The sequence below is a fragment of the Halichoeres trimaculatus genome, unplaced genomic scaffold (assembly GCF_033239565.1).
Source record: "Halichoeres trimaculatus isolate MK-OKI-2021-1 unplaced genomic scaffold, fHalTri1.1 fHalTri1_scaffold_1, whole genome shotgun sequence".
Lineage (NCBI taxonomy): Eukaryota > Metazoa > Chordata > Actinopteri > Labriformes > Labridae > Halichoeres > Halichoeres trimaculatus.
Genome location: NW_027437179.1, coordinates 12,286,403 through 12,309,513, shown reverse-complemented (window position 1 = coordinate 12,309,513; position 23,111 = coordinate 12,286,403). Strand labels below are relative to the sequence as shown.

The 23,111-nt window shown below is 38.3% G+C and overlaps 1 protein-coding gene across 3 annotated transcripts in view; it reads left to right on the top strand.

Moving 5' to 3' along the window:
* fhit (fragile histidine triad diadenosine triphosphatase) overlaps positions 1-23,111 on the top strand; it is a 476,436-nt gene that overhangs the window by 373,760 nt on the left and 79,565 nt on the right. For all 3 annotated transcript variants that reach the window (XM_074675648.1, XM_074675656.1, XM_074675665.1), the window contains 2 exons: positions 2,122-2,151; positions 22,170-22,238. In XM_074675648.1, coding sequence (XP_074531749.1) covers positions 2,122-2,151; positions 22,170-22,238 — 99 coding nt within the window. The remainder of the gene's footprint in view (positions 1-2,121; positions 2,152-22,169; positions 22,239-23,111) is intronic.

Genomic DNA, 23,111 nt, shown 5'->3' with positions numbered 1-23,111 from the left:
TCTTTCTTTCTTTCTTTCTTTCTTTCTTTCTTTCTTTCTTTCTTTCATTTGTCTGCCTTTCTATCATTATTTATTTAAGTGAAGAAAATGAGGAATGACTGTTAGCTTGAATGTAATTTAAGCAGTTTATTTTTATCATTATTATTTTTAAAAAGTGAGAAAAAGTCAGACTGGAAGAACTTCAAGGGTTAAGATTTGAGAGCTTTAAATATGATAATGCTTTTCAACACATAAAAAACACAAAGTATAAAAGGTGTGTGATCTCTAAAAGACTTAATGTGACCTCTTTTTTCACTGGTTTGAAGAAAATGAGATCTTTAGAACCCAATAAAAGCCCAGATGACTTGAAAAGAACAAAACTTAGCCGTGCAGCAGAGAACAATGAGGCCTGTTGGTGTTTTCAATATGGATCAGCTCTTCTGTCTTATGATGGAAGTTAAATACAGAGCTGACTCTGACAGCCAGACAGGCCCTCGTCTCAGACTGAATGGTCTATTCTGCATAACTGGTGATATATATGCTAATATCGAAATAGCACCTAGCTGGCTGTGTGGCCCTGTCAGAGAAAATTGTTTCACAGGTTAGAAGAGAGAAGGAGAAAAAGCAGGAGAACAGAGCAGCAGAGAGTAATCTTTACGTTGGATATCATTTTCTGTGACTGTGGAGGTGATGAGAAGTGATAATAGGAGATTAGTTGTGACAGCTCCCGGGTTACAGCTAACACATTAAAGGAGAACTCTCAGCAGGAGGGACCAACTGACACTGCTGTGACAAATAATAATATCACACAAATCAAGCTCACTGGAGGATTGGTGGTGAAAAATAGATTTTTGGATGGTGACACAAATGCTCTACTTTTCCTCCATCAGTGGTGGAGAATAACAGCAGAGTTCATCACGTGTTTCAAAATCTGCTTCATCACTCACCACTTGGATTCTGATGTTTAATAGAGGCCAGATAACCCAGAAATCTGAGAAATAAAAACGATTACCTCAGTTAGTTTGATCACACCTGGTGATTGAGTGCAAAATATTTCATTTTCAGCAGATAAAGCTGTCATTTAAAGATGAAGAGAAGCAAAAACAACAGACAGGCACTGCTCCTGCCTTATTAACATTTATTCTCCAAATGTTTCCAAAATGCTCAGACTTAAAAAAGTCAACATGTCCCAACTCCTGCAACTCTTTTGTTACTCAACTGAAACCTTAATTTTCCATCACTTGAAAGCTGCACCATTTGATTTATTGGCTGTTTGGCTGCAGGGTAACGGGCTGTAAATATTAATAATGGTAAATGTGTTGGCAAACATTTATCTGCTAAATTTACACATTCAGCAAACACAAAGCAGTATCATCATTTAAACAGTGATCATATCTCTGCTGCTGCCGCTTTTCTTCTTTGTTCTCCTCTTTTTTTTTTCTTCTTGTTTATTCAACTTCTCCTTCTTATCTCATGCTTTCAAAACAAGACATTATGAAGTCCGTCTCTCGGAGAATCTCTAAACCCTCTGTTGTCCTGCAGTCCGTCACTCAATGAAAAGGTTGTTTCACATCTTTGTAAGGTTTTCCTAAATCAGTGGAGTGTGTTTTGTTATTTCAGTAAAAAATGCCCCCCTTGTTCAGCACTTGGCCACATTGCACTGGTTGTAGGATTGAATCCTATCGGTATTTTGGTGTATGTCATTCCCCCCTCTCTGGCTCCATTTCCTGCCTGTCTCAAGCTTTCTAACAAAATGAAATCAAAAAAAGGCCCAAACAATAACCCTGAACTCTGATCAAAACAATCCACTTATTCTGCATCTAAAAAAATCCCATTTTCATAATTCAATCTCTTTTTAATAATGTCTCACTTTTATCTAGTTTCACTTGATTAAAAAACATGATTTCTTTACAACTTTTACTTTGCTCAAGAAAATGAGGATGAAGAAATACAACATAAGGCAATAACTGTAAGGACATAGAAGGCATTGAAACAAAGCAGAGGGACCTGCTTTCCTATTTTCTGTAGGAGAGGGCTGAGGTGCTGTAGCTCATCTGAAATTATAATCTGTGTCTGAATTATTGATGTAAATAATTCTGAATTCCCAACTCTTTTCTAATTACCTCTTTCTGTTCCCACCAGGACGGCCCTGAAGCCGGACAAACCGTGAAGGTGAGGTCTTAATAATTTACTGCCTTTGAATATGTCATGAGGTCTCCGCAACAGTTACACACTATTAAATAATCATCACATTTGCCGTGCTAAACTCTTGGCATGGCTGAATTATTCATAGGTCTTTTCTGAAAGGTTTGAATCATTTTTGGTTTGGTTGGGGGGGCTGGATGACGATTCAAGTGGCTGATTGGAGACCCGCTGTGGTCCACACGGGTTCAAGTGAGGGACAGAATCATTATCAGTCACTGTGGTTCCACGCAGTCCTTTTCTCTCTGTAACACTTTATCAGCTGTCTTTGGTGCCGTGCTAATTTCATTATATCACATTTAATACGGTTTCAAATAGCCTGCAGGGTTAAGTTTCAATCTGTGAAAAATATTTCTCAGAATTAAAAAGAAAACTGCACTTGAAAAAGAAACCTCATGTCTTAGCTGGAAATACAACAGACTGTCACTGATTAGTGGCTGGAGTTAGAGAAGTAGACAGACATTGTGTCAGAAAAGAAGCTCTCTTTAGCATCACAGATAAAGTACACTTTACATTCAAAAAGATAGATCTATAAAACACAGAATAACTCTGGGTTTCACTGAAAAAATCTGAATTAAATGTTTTGAGAAAAAAAACCACACACACACACACACGCGCACACACACACACACACACACACACACACATATATATATATATATATATATATATATATATATATATATATATATATATATATATATATATATATATATAGTTTACTGTATTTATTTATTTATTTATTACTTTTTAATAGTATTTTAGTAGATAAAGTACAATAAAATATTTACTTACAAAAAAATAATAGACAAATATTTAGAATAAATGCCAAAGGCCAGACATTTAAAAGAAAATAATACAGTACTTTTAAAAAGAAACAGTTGAATGACACCTAGCAAAGACGATGTTCATATTATTGACAATACTTCTATACTGTTTTCTGAAGGTGACCCTCGGGAAGAAATGATATTCCACAATCTTGGGCAAATTTGGGTTGTCAGTGTCAACATATTAATCCCAGTGGGATTAAAGGATAATTTCGGTTTATACAGCTTTTATATTGTTTATAGAATGAAGTAGAACAAAATACTCACCCTGAAGGTTTTCCTGATCCAAGCAGTGCTTCGGGAGATATTTAGATCCAAAATCGTGCAGCAGACGTCCGTATAATGGGATCCATCAGGGCATAGACAGCACCACTCCTAAAACTGCATTAATCGTCCAAAAACTCATGTTTTTCACCAATATTCCATCATGGTCCGCTCCAGGTTAGTCCTCTGCTGCAGTAGTGTCACTCCAGACAGCGCTGTGTGGCTGTACCGACTTCTGAACTGACAAAGACTTTGTTTACGTTTGCCCCTCAAAGAAAGGAGGAAGTGGAGTCAGCTCTCCAGGGAGTACTGCGCATGTGCGGAGGGGCAAATGTAAACAAAGTCTTCGTCAGTTCAGAGGTCATTACAGCCACACAGCGCTGTCTGGGGTGACACAGACTGAAGCAGAGGACTAACCCGGAGCGGACCATACTACTCTACTTCATTCTACTTCATTCTATAAACAATGTAAAAGCTGTATAAGCCGAACTTATCCTTTAAGGTCAGAAGTTAACGCATTTATGACATTTACTCCTTCAAGGCGCACCAAAGTTCAGAACTCTGGCTACCACTATGATGACAAATAAGGACACCTGCTTTTAAAATGTTATTTCACAAAAAAAAAAAAAAATCAGAAGTGATATGATCCATGACCTATGAGCTAAGCATACAGGTGCAGCTAAGGTGACAGGGCTCATAACTACAGTATCATAGGGGCCAGCAGAGCACTTTTCAGGAATGTGTAAAACTTGTGGCTCTGTGCATCCCCAGGTTAGCCCACTATTCAAAAACAGCTTCAAGCTTACAGAACCTGTATGAAACTGGTAATAGGCACATAGGCTATCACATTAACTGGGGACCATTTAACATTGCTAAGAAATTAAAGTTACTTTTAAATAACTGCACACCATATTGACACTGATTGGACATTGGTGGCATATCCATTTGTGTGGCAGTACAGCCTTTATTTGAACAATAAATCTAAAAATCAAGATCACAAAGAGCATGTCATTGCAGTCCTCTCGTTCCAAAATCAAAACACTGATAATAATTGCTTCACATTGTTAATATGGACATGCGCTGTTTTGAAATGCAAAAAAATTGAATGCTACACATGATTAAAAATGCAATTAATCCTTATTAACTATTAAAATTCAGCAAATCAATCGTGATTACAATGATTAATCCTTTGACAGCCCCAATAATGATTATCTTTAAAGCTGTTCTGAATCAGTCAGTGGAGCTGGGGGATTTAATCTTGAAGATCTCTTTGCAGAAATGGTGCAAAATAATGGAATCCAAAGAGCTTGAGTCCAAGGAAGAAAAAAAGATAAGCCTGAACCAGCACTCCTGGGGGTTAATTCATGAAGGGTGGACTGTGGTTTGCTGATGGCACCACCAGCTTTAGATTGCCATGTGTCATTTTGCTATAAGTAGAAAATAATCCTCATGAAATGAAGCTTTAAATCTGTCAAGTGTGGGACTGTTGAGTAGAGGTGTCTGTAATTACCAATCACAACTCAAAAAATGACAATCGGATCTTGATCAGATTTTCAGGAAATATTCAAAATGGAATAAGGTAAAAGAGATTAAATATTTGAGGTGATCCAGATCACCGTCTAGATCCAGGATTGTTTTAAAGGATTCTTTATCGTTGGGAGATAGGGCTGTTTTCACCATATGTGTATATAACTCCATGATAAATGGTCGGATTGCTTTGCAAAACAATACAAGACAAGGTCACCATAATTTCTGGCAGATGTAAAGGTATGATCCAGATCCTGGGAATATTCTGGACACTGAGATCTGGAATATGAAATATGTACTGGGTCATCATAATTGTCAACACTGTCAGGAAACAAATGAATGTACAAACCTGTAAGTAACTCCTAACAGTCTGCTGAAAGGGAGTATAACATTAAAGTAGGACTTAAGTGTTGCATGACAATTACAATCTGCTTGCCAGAGGTCTGAGTGCTTTTCTAGTTGTACTCTAAATTTACTTCCAGATCACCATGGATCAGAAGCTGTGAGGGGTGAGGGGATTTCTTCTTCACAGTTTATTGTCAAACCAAGAGTTGACTTATCTTGGTTTTATAATTTTCTATCTACAACATTAATATCTTATGAATTTATTTTATTTTGGTGGATTTAGTTATTTTCATCTTGAGTTTTAACATCTCACTCACCGCAGGAATTTTTTTTTTTTTTTTGTAAATTTAGTAAAGTTCTTTTGTAAATGCACACATCAAATATATTGTAAAGTCTGAGAAGGAAAACAAACTCTTCTCAAAATTGGGCAAACAAAGTGCAAAATTATCGATGCGGGAGGGATTTCCTTGCCTTTATACACTCATTTCCATTCCTTGCAAAAATCATTTCTTTTCCACTGTTGTTACAGCCAAAAATGACAAAAAAAGTCTGGGTAAAATCAGGACAGCATTCAGATATGGCCAGAAAAACAGACATTTTCACCACTTTTGTGGGAAGACTGTGACAATAAAAAAAGAACGTGCCGTGATACTTTTGCTCTTAAATGTCAGATGAAACACAATTCCTTTAGAGAAAATACAAAATCACAAAACTTCAGACCTTAAACTCTTGACTCATACCATTTGAGTTCATTTGATTGGATCCAGGTTTTCAAATTTTTCAGTGGAGCTGCTCACTAAACAAGCACAGAGAAGTGCTCTAACTCACAGCAGAGATAAGACGAAACAGAAATCTCCTACTGTCCGGCAACCTTTCTTTTTTTTTTATATCCCACCTTCTCCCACTCTCTTAAAAAGCAATCTCCACCGCGCGCCTTTAGAGAACAATGTCTTTTTTAAGATCTTTATTTTCCCATTTCCACAACAACCTCCATTTTTCATCTCCAGATTGTGTGAGATGAAATGGCTTTCATCCGGCAATACAAACAAGGTCAAAGAGTAATGCATTTTTGCTTGAGTTCAGTTAGATTCGCACAGGCAGGTAGGTTATATTTTAGAATTACCACAATATCAGCAGCTGTGAAATATTCTGCCGGAGCCTTTTGTTGAAAGCTGTTACTGCAGGAGAGCACATCAGGGGAGCAGTGAATCAAGGCAGTAATATCGAAGCCGTTGTTCTTCACTGATTCTTAACTCACTGAAATAATCTACATATTTTATCAAGTCGTTCTGATACAAAGAAACTCCTGATGTGGAGACCTGTCGGCTCTTCTTATGAAAACAGATTATCTTAGCGCATATAGCACACCTGCTACAGTAGCAGCCCACCCCCATCTATCAACCGGGTTATTGCAATCAGGTGCCTGCACGCCAGCAATAAAAAATGGTCCTTTGATTGAATAAGAGCGAGGCGGGCTATAAGAGAGAGGAAAATGCACTCTTATAAACTCACTGCCTGGAGTCACACAGACACAAGACAAATCTCTGTGTTTTGAATGATGGAATTGGATTTTATTTTTGTCTTATGGAAAAAGCATTGTGATTATAGTGATTTATCATATGGAGGCTCATGTATAGATCCCACTTGTTTACTAAGCAAGCCTGGCGGTTATATATGAGTTTTTATGGATAAAGATGATGAGATGTAATATTCACAAAGTAGACGATATTGAAAACAAACTCACAGAGCTGCATTTTCTCAGCAGTGAGTACAGAAGGATGAGTGGGAGGCACAGAGCTTCTCTGAAGGGAAATGATTGATTCTGATTCAAAAACACATGATCTCTATCCACACAGGATTAGCATAAACGCTTTTGTGGCTGATATTGTCATGAGCTAAATGTTTTTTTATTTTTTTTTTTAACTGGTGAGTCTTTGAAAACATAAAGCTGGACAAAATTTCTATAAGGTTGGACTCTTCTGAAAATGTAACTCATTAAAAGAATAAATTCAGTACAGGAACCTATCACCCAACTAGATACACAGAGCGATAAACAATAAATATGGATCAGTCCTTTAGTCCTGGGCTGATGTAGGAGTGTTTTTGAAATCATACTCTTAAATTAAGCTTGAACTGTTTGTCTTCAGTGAACATCAAACTTGAATTTTTGCCTTCCATCTTCTATTTCTGACTTCCAATCTCTCAGTCTTAGGAATACTTAAGAGGTATTTTTGAGATGTCCACAAACACTTGAAGTTTCAAAGAAAAAAAAAGAAAAAGAAAAGAAAAAAAATGCTATGAAGTTAATTTATTGTTAGATGGTAAAGCGAAGTCCATGTTTACTTTTCTTTCTTTATTTTTTCTTTTTTTTTTAAAATGTATTTCTGTCATTCCTTTCAGTGACACCAAAAAAAACTGGAAAAGCACTCAGAGAGCGCAGACCTCCTCAAAGCATATTGTGATTGTCACCAACACTTTAGTCCTACTTTAACCTCTGAAGACCCAGCGTCCACATTTGTCACATCATCTTTTGGTGAAATCACAACATTTACACCCATTTCAGTGACAAAACAGCATAATTAAGTACTGTAACACTGATAACAAACAACAAATAATCCAACTTCCTATACAAAAACTTACTTATCCCAAATACCAAGGTGAATTAAAAATTGCACACTTGACAAAAGCTCAGGTCTTAAGAGGTTAATGTTATACTCTCTTTCAGCAGACTGTCTGCTACAATTTGGTGTTAGTTGCAGGTTTGTACATTAATTTGTTTCCTGACAGTGTTGAAAATTATGATGACCCAGTACATATTTCATATTCTGGATCTTAGTATCCAGAATATTTTCAGGATCTGGATCATACTTTTACATCTGTCAGAAATGATGGTGACCTTGTCTTGTATTGTTTTGCAAAGCAATCTGACCATTTATCGTGGAGTTATATACAGTCAAAACGGCCCTATCTCACAATGAAAAAGAATCCTTTGAAATAATCCTGGATCCAGATGGTGATCCAGATCACCTCCAAAATTTAATCACTTCTTCCTTACCTCATTTTGAACATTTCCTGAAAATTTCATCAAGATCCATTTGTTACTTTTTGAGTTGTGTGGTCCACAGTCAAACAAACAGACAAATTCTCCCAAAAACATAAGCTTCTTAGTGGATGAGATTAATATTAGCCTGATGTTTGGCCTTGCCAACTGGGATGTTAAGTTTTAATTTTATTATGTTAAAATAAATAGTTTTGTTACTATTATTTTTATTTTTAGTAATTCCTATATTAGAAATTATAATTGGGACTTGAAAATATGAGACAATCAATGTTAATATTCCTAAACTCTCCTCTGAGTTTGCTCTTTCTGAGATCAAAACTTGCACATCATTGATGGCGCTTGTATTAATGTAAATTTGACATTTGGTGGACAGCTAGAGGATATCTGGAAACAACAGGACTGCTCAGCTTCTTGGAGTGTCTGACCAAGAGTGACAGCTTCATGGAGTGGTTCTGAAAGCTCGATTTTTCTCTGTCAAATTACAACCTGAGATCAATCTTTATAGATGTCTTTGATGATTACATTCATACTGGACACTTTGCGATGTGTGCCTTCTGCTGTACTGTTCCTGTGTTTGTCAGTGTCACTTAAGCTGGTATCGAGGATGAATATAAGGGTGTGTGTGTGGGACAGGTGTGTGGCATATTGTGGGTTTAGGTGAGTGGATGTCGGTCAGTGTTGATGACCATCTAATTAGTGAAAATGACATTTCCAGTGTCAACAGTCTTTTGAGAAACACTGTCACACGTATATTAGCATATGTTGGATGTACACACTCCTTTTAGAGTAAAATGGCTTGACATTAAATGAGCCTTCTGTAAATGTAGCTCAGAGGATGGATCACAGGAGTGATTTCAACTCCTCTCCTAACATATTAATAGATCTGTGCTCTCTGAGTGAGCCTTTTTCTGCTGTGAGCTAGTGATAGAGTCAGGTCAGTCAGTCACCAGAGACTTGTTTCTTTGCAGGAGTTCAAAGCCGTTCTCTGTCTACAGTTTCTTCTCTGTGAGCGCTGAATTAAATCAAGCTCCATTAGAATGTGTTTAGGGAGATCGAAAGGAGACAGAACGGAGAGGGGGAGAAAGTGGATGGAGATGAAGGAGCGGAAGTTTTATGATTAAAAATGAGTCACAAGAGTTAGATGCTGCTGTGTACGTGGTTAACTATGTTTGATGTTGGACTGAAAAATGTATAACATGTCAGCTATACCATACACTTCCATCTGTCCTCCGCTCTAAAAGTGACTCGTGTTGAAGCCAGTCACTGCTGTGAAATCTAGTTAGCTGGTTACTGAAACTTCCTCTGCTGTCCTCTCATGAATTGATGATGGGTGGCAACCAGCTTAATAATAATAATAATAATAATAATAATAATAATAATAATAATAATAATAATAATAATAATAATAATAATAATAATAATAATACTGCCCCCTCTCTATGAACCAGGTAGTTGCATGGTTGTATTGAACGCTTATATTTGGTGCTTTAGAATTGTCTTTTTACAGGTATAATGCATTTTTATCCATTTTGAATAATTGGTTAATGTTTGACAAAAGGTATGTATAACCTCAAAGGAAAGGAGCACAAACGCAAAAAAAAAAAAAAAAAGAAAGAAAAGAATTCAGGAGGCCCATGGAAATCAGAATATTTTAACAAAAAGGATTTCAGATGAAGATCTTAATCAGGGATGTCAAACTCGTGCCATGGAGGGCCAAGTGGCTGCAGGTTTTCTTTCCAACCAAAAACTCCATCAGCTGATTTCACTGATTACCTCACCTTCAAGCAGAGAGCAGGGACTAATCAGTGAAACCAGCTGGTGAAGTTTTTGGTGGGAAAGAAAACCTGCAGCCTGTTGGCCCTCCATGGCACGCGTTTGACATCCCTGATCTAAATATTTTTAAGGTAGGGTCCAGAGGATTTCCCTAAAAAAAAACAGAATACCAACTTTACAGGACTAATCCTGCTCAATCATCACTTCTGTGCCTCTATTCGTGTGTGTCAGTGTCGCTTTCTGCCTCAGACCTTCTCCTCAGCCTGTATTTTGATGTTTTGGTTGTATGGGGATGTTTCTGGGTGGAGAGTAAACATGGTTACCTCAGCCAATCACAGCTCATCCATTGCCCAAGTGACTTTGCACATTGATGATAGCTGCAAGTAGGATAAGCTATCCCGAGCTGCTATGATACTGGACGTAACATGGAGGGAGAAAACACACAACCAAAATGAAATTAAACTTCAAACATTATTTTTTTCCTTAATACAGGTCAGCTGATCCAAACACAGCCACCTATTGGATGACTGTCCAAAACAAAGATGGCACTGTCCGCTAACTGGAATAGTCATATTTATCTCAAGTTTTTCCACAGATCATCATGAATTACCCTTGTTTTTGGGAAAGACATGTCTGAGGTCTCTGAAAAGACATCAATCTTCTCTGGGGCATAGAAACAAAAATAGATTATCACCAGAAAGCTGAAGGTTTCACAGAGAAAGCAAGTCTTTATGACACTCAGTTCTTTGTTTTAAGGGAAATTTTTGTCATCACAACCAATAACCTATGGCTTAGCAAGCTCACAATCACTGAAACAATGATAGTACCTTCTTATTCAACACTTTCAACCCCCTGGCCATCTGTATCACTCACTTCATTTATTCAGGTATCCCTTATTATTAGGATTTTTACACTCATGCCTCCAACATCTAGTAAATACAGAAAGTTAGAAATCTGACCAACTTCAAACTTGTATATTCACTCCCTCCTGAATACTTTCGATTGTCTTTTGAGTTCAGGCCTAAAGTCATTCTCAGTGGTGTTAGAAAAACTCAGCTAGGCTGCTCATTTTCATCAATTTCCCGAAAGAACTGTGAAGAAAAAAAACAGAGAAAAAATGAGTAAAAGTGAAACCTGTCTCACGGGTTCTCAGGTTCTCATGTGATCCTGTGAAACTAAAAACACACGATGGTTTCAGGTGATGTGGGCCCGAGAATAAGCTCCCTCTAACCATTTCTTTCTCTCACTCCCTGTCTGGCTTTTCCAGCTAATTAGAGCTCTCTGCTTTGATCTAGTCAGCCTTCTTTTCCCCATCCCATTAATAGGGACCACATCTGTTTGTGACAAAGACTTTTTGTATGCCTGTCAGACTTGATCCCACCATCTAGCTTAAATTGATATGGTTGCCATTTTCATTAGTTGTGTCTTACAGAACAATATAGAGACATCTGGTTTGATTGCTTGGCAGAGCGCTGCAGCGCAGTTTTAAGCAGCTACTGTGTGCAAACACTATAAGTAGTTATTTGTGAGATACCAGTGTGTCAGTGCAGCCGACGGGAGGTGAACAGGCAGCTTTGCATGAAGGACGTTCTGTTTGAGTGTGCGTAATCTCAAGCAGCAGTTGATTGACTAATTATCGACAGGACGTTCAGCCTGGGGAGGTGCTCACCCAGAGCCTGACTGAAGGACGCAGCAAAGGAACTAACAGTGAACCATGACCTCAACATCTGCAGAGTGTGTAATCAGGCAACACCAATAAAAGAGGAACGACACTGTGACTTAATGTCAAGGACAAAGCATTAGAAGGAAGCTCAGAGCAGTGCTGCTCCAGCACAGAGAGAAGGAGGAGAGTTACAGTTATACGACTGATTTCTGTTCTTTCTGAAAGTGGCACCGTCCTGTTCACGCCATGCTCTGAGGGCACCGAGAAGCAAAACCTTTGGTCCATGAAAGCTGAAATTTAGCAAGAACACTCTTCCAGCGTGTTCATCATCAGGCTTATCAAATATATGATTGGTTTGAACGTTTCATGTAATTACGCTCTCCAGGGGATGAACATGTTTGATTGTAATGGCCCCTTTTTATTGCTTTTTCTTATAATTCCCCAAATCAAATGACAAAGTGGCTCACTTGTCATGTGTCATTACCTTTCCTGATAACACATAAGTGCATTTCCTGGACCCCACAGCTTAACAGAGTGTTTGTCAGGGGTTAAATCTGTTTGTGAGGAGTGTGTGACATGACCTTCTGTGAAACTTTTAAGCCCAGTATTTTAACCAAAAAAAAAAGAATAAATATAAATATGCTTGATTTAAATAGGGGCTAATTGCCTCTTTAACTATCTCTGCTTATCGGCTTATTTGACCTGCTGTTTGGAAACCAGCTCATAGACCTCTTGCCTTTCACAATGTCCACCCGTCTTAGCATGGAAGGCATACGATATGCTTCACTCACTAGATGCTGAATGAACACAAACTTTCCTCTTAACTATTTCTAAAAAAGTGATTATCTCTTTTTGTGGTGGGGAGTGAATTAAAGGAAAAAAAAATACAGTATAACTGTAAAAAAGTCCAACAACAGGTGACTTTCACTCCCTCCATCACCTGTCTTTCACATTGTGACAAGTGACTTTGAGGATTTTGAAGCAGTTATTATCGCAGTAATAGCTCCTTATTTTGTGGTGTTTTCATTGGATAATCCTGTGACAGATCCCCAAATCACTGAACCACCCCTCTTTATTGGTACCCTTTTGCTGGGGTGCCAGACCAAACTGATCCAATCACAGGAAAGTCCTGTTTCCACCAAGCAGTCTGGTTCAGATCAGTACAAAGTGGTACGGGTTGGCTTGGTTAAACTTGGTCTTGTTTGCGTTTCCACAGCCAACCGTGATAGGTGGGGTATAAGCTGGATGCTGACAGCCATAATAAAGCGTGATGCCATAGCAGCGTGACACAGTGTACCCCACTAATAAATCCAATGAAGAGGAAAAACGCAACACAGTAAACAAAGAGCAAAGATGGAAGACATCCAGTATTTCGTTCTCCGTGGTTGGCATGGAGCTCCTTGATAAAAAGTGCAATCAAGCTTTGTTTCAGAGAAGACTGTGTGCTGTGGGGAGAAATACAGCCGCTGTTGCACAGTAAGTAACGATTCCACCGTCTGCAGTGTTGTAGCTCCACCTTCCAGGAGCAGATAGGTTCAGTCTGGTACCCATACCTTTCTTATGGGTCCCAAAAAGTGGGATGGCTCATTTCAGTTATCTGGGTATCTGTCCCGGGATAAGTCAGTGGAAAAGCCACAAAATGCTAAGATAAATGGAACCGGACTGCTTGGAGGAAATACGGCCAAAGTGACCTGCATGGTTGCACCTAATAAGCAGCCATCCTATTTTTGACTGATGCTGGAGGTGTGACGCATCAATTCACTGTAGAGAAGATTGAGTAGGACAGGAAGTAGTGCATGGAAACTACCTAAAAACACCCAGTGACTTTCAAAATAAAACAAACTGTGCCAAAAGCAGCGTGTTTAGTAAGCAGATAATCACATTCAGGTTAAATGTGGGAAAGTCAAGTATTTACAGACCTAAATAGAGGTTGATTTTGCTCTCTTTTTTTTTTTTTTTTTTGAAGTTTTTTTTTTTTTTTTTTTTTTTTCAGGTTTTTTATATAGCTTTTCCCAGAAAAGTCATTGAGGGTCAATAGAGAAGACAACAAGATGGGACTAGAGTGGGGAGTGGCATGACGAAAACTTCATAAGTTGACCACTAGGGTAGACCAATTAGTGTTGCCAATTTAGACTTTCTGGACCCCTCAGCGAGGAAATTAGAGAAAAGCGAGCAACGACAAATCTAGCGACTTTTTTGGTGGTTGGAGGCTCCAAGATCACGGGAGCAAAAAAAGGGTTATCAAAAAAAGCGCTGTTTTATCTCTTTACCCGTTTATGCATGGCCAGCTGTACACTACAGCACAAGGACAAAAAAAAAAAAAAAAAACTCAGCTGAATTGTCACTGAATCACTGAATTATGTAAACTGGTTAGTGAAGGCCCTAAAATGGCTTTAAAACACATTCTGAATGTATCGTGGTCTAAAATGCTTATGAGCCCTTTGTTAGCATTGCTAGCTCTACTGTCCACAGAAACCTCATACCTAGGTATAAGTCATCAATAGCTGAAGCAATCACACACTGAAACCTCTTGCAGGAATCTCATTGTGTTTCTCAACAGGAACTCCTTTGGACTCTTTACTTGAGACTTGTATGTAGGGATGGATATGGTCGTCATAACTGGAGTAGATATTTTTGTTTATCACAAATTTGTTTTCATCACATGGGGGGGGGGGGGGGGGGGGGGTAGATGGGAATTTGCATTAGAAGAGCTCCGGCAGCAGTAACACCTTCCTCTGTGACATGCTTGTTTTTCAAATACTCAGATATTACAGCCGAAAGGAGCTGAAATAAAATTGTGAGAAATTAGGAAATGGTGATAAATAAACTGTTAAACTGATTTTTCTCAAACTATTTATTTGTATTCATTGTCAGCAGTAAAATAAATAATTAAAAATAATAATAATAACCAAAACGTCCTGTAATTTTCCTTAACTACATGTATCGAATACTTTTTGAGTGACGGATAAAAGAACATTTCCTCCTCATTGATGCAGAATAAAAAGAGTTAAAATGATTAAGTAACGAACAATTTCTAGCCTTTGTCTGAAGACGAAAAGTGTGGCCTTGTGATTCGTATGGGTTCATTTAATTTTCTAACATTGAGACTGAATTAGGACGCCATTGTTGGGTGTTTTGTGTAGACTAGAGAGTGAGAGTACTTGTGTTTTAAGTGTTTGCTGATTTTATTTGGTAGAATAATCGTTACAAAAGAGAATTTATTGCATTTTACAGTATAACTCCCTCACAGTGTAGTAAAGCATTTCTAAATGAACATCGATTCATCTGGAAATGAAGCCAAATGCTTGTTTTCATCAGCCAATAACATGTTGTAATTTGTGGCAGCTGCTGTGCTGCAGAGAGCTGGCAGGGGTTAGGCAGGGCCCGTCTCACCACAGGTGTGGCTCTCAGATAGACAACGCACAGACTCTGCTCTGTCTGTGTCTTAGACAAACACACTGAGGGGCTTTAATGTCACCATGCACAGAAGAGGAGAGCTTCCCAAAGCTTATTATCATGTTTTCCAACATGTAACAATTTTTTTTATTTAAAGAAAGGGTATTCCACATCCCCATATTTTAAACATTTATATAAAGTAACAATGCTGGATGTTCATACTAAATGGGCAGATTCTGAAACCGCTGAATATGCATGTGTTTGGAAATCCCTAAATCTGTTTCTAAAGTGCTCAACACAGTCTGTTCTAAGAGTACCACAGGACCTTTATAAGATCTTTTAAGTGATTCATGACATGTTGGAGGTGCAGGCCTCAAACAGCAAGGCCTGCCAATAATTCTGCTTTAGTAGGCCTCACAGAGAGCTCACCAATCAGAAGGGAGGGGGTTTGTGAAGCAGAGAGCCTTAAAGAGATAGAAACTAAAAAAAAAAAAAAAAAAGTTTCAGTAAAAACTGGAAAAGAGGTTTTCCAAAAACAGCACTGTGAGAAAAACAGCATTTTTCCCTTAAAGCTGTAAATCATGTAAATGTACTTCAGGGGCACCCGAGAGGCTCAAAGCCTTTTTTAAATAATTTAATAAAGCGCAATGCTCTCTCTTTAAAGCATTAAATCTTCTTGAAAAATCTAAGTTTTGGGGGGCACTTTTATTCAGATGAGAGAGCTACTAATGATTTATTCCATCTTTCAAGAGCAGCCTTGTTTGAAGTTTTTCAGACAGATACTGAAGTAAGAGTTTCCAAAAATAAGAACATAAAATGTAAAGCCACTACAGGAGAACTTGTGGAACATAATAAAACAAAACAAAACAAAACAAACAAAAAAAAAAAAAAAAAAAAAAAAAAAAAACACTTTACCCCCTCTTTAACTATCCTGTTGCCACACCACCTAACTGCCTGTGTATTTGTTTTTGTGCCTGGTGGTCAATTTGATCAACCCGAGAGTGTGAGAAGATACAAAATAAATGAACCAGAGGGTGTGTTAGTGAATGTAAAATTGTAGTTTGATTTTTTTGGTCCCAAGAAAATATTAAAGAATAGTATGGTTTAATGTTCACAGACTATAAAAAAGCTGGACTGTTCGTCTGCATCAATGAAATCAGAAACATGGATCTTTGAAAAGTCGCACCAAGCAATTAGTCCCTCAGTCAGCTCCCTGTTTGTAATTTATTTGCTTTTCATTGTTTTTTTTTTTTTTTTTTTTTTTTTTTGTAATTTCTTATTGATTGACCCGGTTTTACAACTTGCTTTCTCAGATATATTAAGACTATTAATTGCTTGTTTCTGATTGGTTTACAACCATTTATCAGCGGTTACTGATGATCTCAAAAATCATACCTCAGCGGAGTTCTGGCAAATTTGCTGGGTATCATATTTCATCATATCCTATTGTCACATAAAGTACCTTAACATAAAATAACTTAATATATCATATCCTATCAATTCTGATTGTGTCATATTGTATATTATTGTGTCACCCCGCAATTTAAAAGCCTAGTTTTTAACTTGTACTCTTGCTAACACCAGTTTTAGATCTGACCTCTTTAAAAAAGATCATGACAAGAACAACGTCCTCCTCTGATCAGATCGTTCCCTGCTGGCAAGTCAGTTTTGCCACATTAACTCCCCACACAGGGCCCAGTTATACCTCATCACTCCTCGTCATGCTAAATTTAACAAAATGTCACGTAGAAGACCAAGTTTTCAACTTTTGCAGCAGAAAAAAAGGAGACTCTCTGTAAAACAGATCTATTCTGGATCAAAACAGAAGTATGCAAATAACACCTGCCGTGGCTTCCTGTGGGAGGTCTGTTTTCACAAGGTTAAAGACGGAGACAAGAATAGTCCTATTCAATGTGCCCCTTGCTGTGTATGTGGGCATTTAACTGTACTGAACCCACCATAAACAAACACACTCACTGCTGTGTCAGGCCACTTTAATTTCCCATAACAGCCATACAAACCCCTTTGTTCCTTATGCTGATGTTCACTCGCATTATCAACGCGCACACACACACACACACACAGAAAGTGACACACACATTGTCCAGTGGCCACCACCTTGTTCCCTCAGCACTCATTTTAAAGAGCTCTGTGATAAATAACTCCCCCACCGTGATGTGTTATTTTTTCTACTTCAGAAGTTTTCCTCAAGGTAGGCAAATTTAATAATGCAGACATTATGTAAATGACCTCATTAAATAGAAAATGCATACTCAAAAAGCAGACGCCTCCAAACATGCTATCTTGTTTGTAGCATTTATAAACATTCATTGAGCCTGCCTCCTCAGTTTATCAGGGTGTAGAAATGAAAAATGAAGAAAAGCTCCACAATTAGGTTATTATGCCTTTGATTATAGGAACACACAAACAGACACACACCTCAGGGCAAGGCCACGGCTTACATAGGGGATTCAAAGCAGAATACATAGTGCTGATCCATCCGTAGCCAACGGACAAAGTATGTAGATATACTGGATCACAGCACAGAGGAGGACTGACATCAGTGTTAACCTTGACAACACCATCATCCGTTTGAAAGTTGGACAAAGTCCTTTAATCTTCAAATAAATCAAGGATAAAGATTTGTAACACAGAAAAAGTCACTTCAGTCAAATTTCCTTGGATTGACAATGGAGCAGACATCCAAAGTAGAAAATCTGTCTTCTAGTTGAAAAATGGGGCTTAGAAAAAAGATGCTTTAATCTGCTCTGTTGGAATCACCTAAATTTAAGAAAGTTCCCATAATAACTTAGATTTCAATTGTATTGTTGCAACTTTGAGAAGAAGAGTGAGTAGCACCTGACCTGACTCATCCCAGACAATGTACGGGGCAAATAAGAGCATGGCTGTCTTAACTGATGGACCCTGTGGCTGCCTGGGAAGAGGCTGAAGCTTGGTTCATGCTTGACACGTCCACTACTTCATGCAGATGACATAATTTTAGCAGCCTTGCCCCCTCACATGGTCCTTTTCAAGCATCTTTTCCTGCATCATAAAACTCCATAAATTTCTAACTTCCACACAGAGACGCGCAGACAAACTGGAGCTCCAAGGGTCCAAAGTACAAAATTATAGGCATTTATGTGTTCTCTCATGCTGATTCTGCATGTCTCATTCCCGTTCATCCTGTGAATCATGTGCGGAAAGCAAACCACAGACTGAAAGGCCTGCATCTTTACCTAAATGGGACGGCACTAGGTTAAGTTCAGCATTTCATATTGGCCTCTGTCAACAATAAGCTACAAAACGTTATACCAGAAACAGATGGGTGACATCATGGTGACTACATCTAATGTATTATAAAGTCTATAGGTTTACCCAAAAAAAGCAACTGCTTCTGAAGAGAAAAACAGCTATGAAACAACAAAAAAACCTGCCATTCAACTGAAATTAACAGAATTTCCTTTTTGTGTCTGGACCATTTCTGAAGGGATTTTGGTTGTTGTCCATTGGGTATTTGCTAAAAGTGATACAAAAAAGGTTTTGCGGCAAAATAAGAGCCTTTGTGTGTTATAGATGTAAAATTAATAATTTACTACAAAAGATTAAGAACACGTTTAAAAAAACACATTTGAAAAGGAATTATTTTGAGTTGAGATTAGCATATAAGGCAAGAGTTCATTTGGAGAACAAAAAAAGTTTAAAACTCTATCTACCATGTTTTGAGTTAAAAAAAATGTCTAATAATTGCTATGTAAATAGACTAAGTAATCTCTGTGATCGATTGGTTTTGTCTGAGTTTTGTTGTTGTTGGGCACTTCCTGTTTTGGCCAGTGGAGTGAGCTTGTTGCACGCGGCCTCCCATTACATTACTGGATGAAAGCCAGCAACAAGTGTTTTCTTTCCTCTGTCTTTTCCCCTTTTACAGTTAAAAATAGTGTGTTTTAACAACTCTTCATGGTTTTAAAATGGCAGCCTGCAAATTTAAGTTTTATATACATTGAATTCATTACATTACTGGATGAAAGCCACCAACAAGCGTGTATTTTCTTTCATTAGTCTTTTCCCCTTTTACAGGGATGTAACATATATAGGTAAGATAAGTTACTGAACTTGTTACTTATATGATATAAAAAAAATTTGGAAAATGTAAATATATTTGGCCTGTACTGCACAACGTAAAGTGATGTAACATATTGTGCTATCTATCAAATATGCATCACTTTAAATGTATTTAAGTCTTGCATGAACTTTAGAATATCAGCAAAAAACAACAACAAAATATATAATTATTAGCATATTAATATAAAACAATGCACCAAACTGAAAACAATATTAGTTGTGCATGATCTAGAGGTTATGTCATTTCTACAGTTTCATATACTATAAAAGTTTGTTGACATCCTCCATTGGTTCCCCTTAGGTATGTTTTCTCTCCCCTTCAATATTTATCTTATAAATACAAATAACTGCTGTAGAAATCACATTAGGAGGCATGTAGTTAAATACGCAGATGACCACGGTAATTTTAAGTCTTTTTGAAGGAGAGAAGCATCATCATAGACCTGTGGTTTATGCATTTACATGGTGTGATGAGTTGTTCCTTCAGCTAAACAACAGAAAAACAAAGAACATGACAGTTGGTTTTTAGAAGAGACTCAATCAGTCCTGAGCCAATCATATTAAAGGGTGTTGGTATAGAGATAGTAACCTACCTGTAGTAAGCTACAAATTTCTGGGCGCTGTGTGGACAATAAGCTGTCCGTTTAGCAGGTTGTTGTTGCTACCTCAAAGAGGGTCTAAAAGAAGTTGGATGTTTTGTATTATTGCCTGGTATGGTAATCTGGCTCTAGGTAATAATAAAAAAAAGACTTAGTAGCCTATGCAAAGTGGTGAGGAAGGTTGGGACAAGGATCCAAGTCCAGCCAAGCGACCCCTAGAGCAGGCAGCTGGTCAGAAAGGCGACTTCTCTCCTGCAGATGCCAGATCACCCTCTCTATGCAGAGTTTAGCCCTCAGGCAGACGGTACAGACTGCCTGTGGTGAAGACTGAACAGCATCAGCAGCTGGTACAACAGCTCATTGTACCTGCTGCTATTAGTCTAAATAGCTGTTGAATTACCTCGCCCATTGCACTGCACTTTATCTTTTATATTATTTTTCATGATGCTGGAGAATCTATGCTTGGCTTTATGTTTCATGTTTTATGTACTTATGCACTGGATGTGGATGACTTATTAGTGCTTTTTATGTATATGTATGTCTTCAGCTGCAAACAAATTTATCTGTGGGGGCAATAAAGAAACGTTTGACTCTTGATAGAGAGTATAAAACATGGGCTTAGTCCCAGTATTGGTCTACTGGTTTCCAGTGCAGAGTTCAAACTTCAGCCCTCGCCATATTGGAAATGTGGACCTACCTAACTGTCACTCAAGCCATGCTGAGTTGTGGTAGGCCTGCTGACAGCAACAGAGCCTCTGTAAAGTCAGTCTTGCATTTAATTACCAAAAAATTGTAAAATTGCTATCTTTAAACAGTGGCGTGGCGTGGGGATTTTTTTTGAGGAAGCCAAGTGAGACAAAGCCTGTTATCTGTATTTTTTTTAGGGAGTGTGGTACATAAAAGACGATGTTGCAGTTTGTCTATCGCTATTTCATGTAACGGACCTGTTAGAGCGCCCAGAGAGCGCTCATTTTACTTACTTTGAACACCGACACACGTTCTTTCGCTCTCCCACCCTCACTCACTCATTCACACATGTACATTGTCCTCTTGACTTAGCTTCTTAATTCTTATTAATTCATTCAACCGCCCACTTTAACACACAAGTGGCCGCTTCATGCACACTGCTAATGTGCTAACCTTCCTGATTTCATTCAGTGGCTTGATGATGACGATACTGTGATTTGATTGGTTTGAGGCCAAAGACAGGGTGGCTTCCCTTGACACAGTCTTGGTCAATCACAGGTGAGCAGTGTCATAACCACAGCCTCATCTGATTGGTTAATCTTTTTTTTTTTTTTTTTTTCCACTAAGGGATGCCAATTCAGCTTGGCTTCCTTACAGACAACAGCGTGCAGTATCGTATTTTCACCACTCATTCGCCACAGAACTTTTAGAGGGCGCTGTTTTACACATCGTAAAATGCTCAATAACTAGAGGAGAGAAATAAGGAAGAGATGACAGTGACAAAACAGAAAAATTAGCGAAACTGTTAAATAGAAATATCTTCATTAAATCACAGCTACAGTCTTAAAAAAGAGAGGAAGCATGGCTTCCCTTGGCCTCTGGGAGAAAACGCCACTGTCTTTAAACCCAGTAAGTATTAGAAAAAATTGCTCTTCACAGTTTGTGCGAATAGAAAATGAGCTATTCAGTTTAAAGCCTCCCAGTGCCTCTGGTGCTGGCCTCAAGTGGATACTAGAAGAACTGCAGTTCTTAGTGTTTCTAATTGTATGCAGAAGTTCCAGGCAGGAGGTTGCAGCTCACTACCTTTGATGTTTTAATGATGTTTTAATCTTAATCCATGTTTGTCCTTGAGTTTTTTCTTTCTCATCACCTGGTAAATATTCAGAGCTAGGGTTTTGTGCATTTGTCATCTGATCAGACATCAAGGCTTCTTTGTATAAGACTACCGAAAAAAAGAATTTCCATCTGGATAAATGGTTTGTTGTGTCTGCATAAGTAAGTTTTTCTTCTTTGTTTTTTTTTTTTCACCCATGGCGTGTTTTGTCAAGTCAAGCTGTTTCTTAGGGACACAGCCATCATCATCCATGCAGAGAGGGAAATCAAGTTAAGCATACACACGACCAACTTTGTGACAGCGGGGGATCTGACATCAGAAAGGAGGGCCGAAAAAGTCAATTAAATCCTTGAAAGCATAAAAATAAGGAGTCTCTGCGGTGTGCAGGTAGCATGCTTGTTGAAATGCACGGTCACCCTCCTGTGATTTGTGGCACAGCAGTCACACTCGGCTCCGGCTTCTCCAACGTACTGTGAAGTAATGAAGACTCTCTATGGAAAGCGTCTCTGTCACATCAGCCTGTCAGACAGCTCCCAGGTGAAAAAGTGTCCGTTTGCCAGACAGAGCACCACGTCTAAACCGTCCCTTTCTTCTATTTGTCTGCTCACAGCATGTCCACGTCCATGTGCTGCCCAGGAAGGCCGGCGACTTCGAGCGGAATGACAGCGTCTACGAAGAGGTAAGATGGCGGACTGATCTGCTCTATGCCTGCTAAATGCTGCGACAATGTTGCCTTTGGTTTCTCTCACACCTGGATCATATCTGCTTCTGATGAGTCATTGAGTTACCATCCTTGGTCCTGGTTGTCTGGATTGAATGTGGACATAGTGATTACACTCTGATTCTGAAATACGAGAGGAAAGAAATCTTGAAAAAGTCTTATCTTGCAGAACAAGTGGCTGCTTTACTTGCTGCAATCTAGAAGTCGGTCAGGTTGTTAGCATGGGCTAATGTTAGTCATTGTCAGTCTTAGGAGATTGGAGTAGCTCGTGCAAACAAAGTGAATTCATTTTTCTCATTATTACACTTTTGTCACCATTGAACAATTCTGTCAAAGCTGACTGGCCTCTCTTGGCCCCTGTTATTCATACCCTAACTCACAAGTTTGGAGACTTCAGCAGTTTTCTAAGTGCCATCCATTATTTAACAAATAAGCACATTCCCTTAAATGTCAACAGGGCATTTGTCCTCTTTGCTGCTCCAAGTCAACCCCATGACTCCATCTTTTGGCAAGTTATCTGGCTGATGTCAGTTGGCGCCTTGGCCTTTTTGAGTCAGCTTCCCATAATGCAATGTTTGACCATTAAAAATGGCATTTGTTTCCCCAAATCATGGGATTTAGAGGCTAATCCTGTAAAGACATCCTTACAATAATCTGTGCTTTAATGTGGTTTGGATTACTGAACACAAAAAGATGATTTCAAAGTAAACCCCCACAGAAAAAAAAAACCAAAACTGTAATGTGGTTGTAAATGAATTTAAAGTTTGACATTTTCAATCTTTTTTCTGAGTTACCTGGAGCAATTTCATGAAATGCAGAGGGACTACTCTG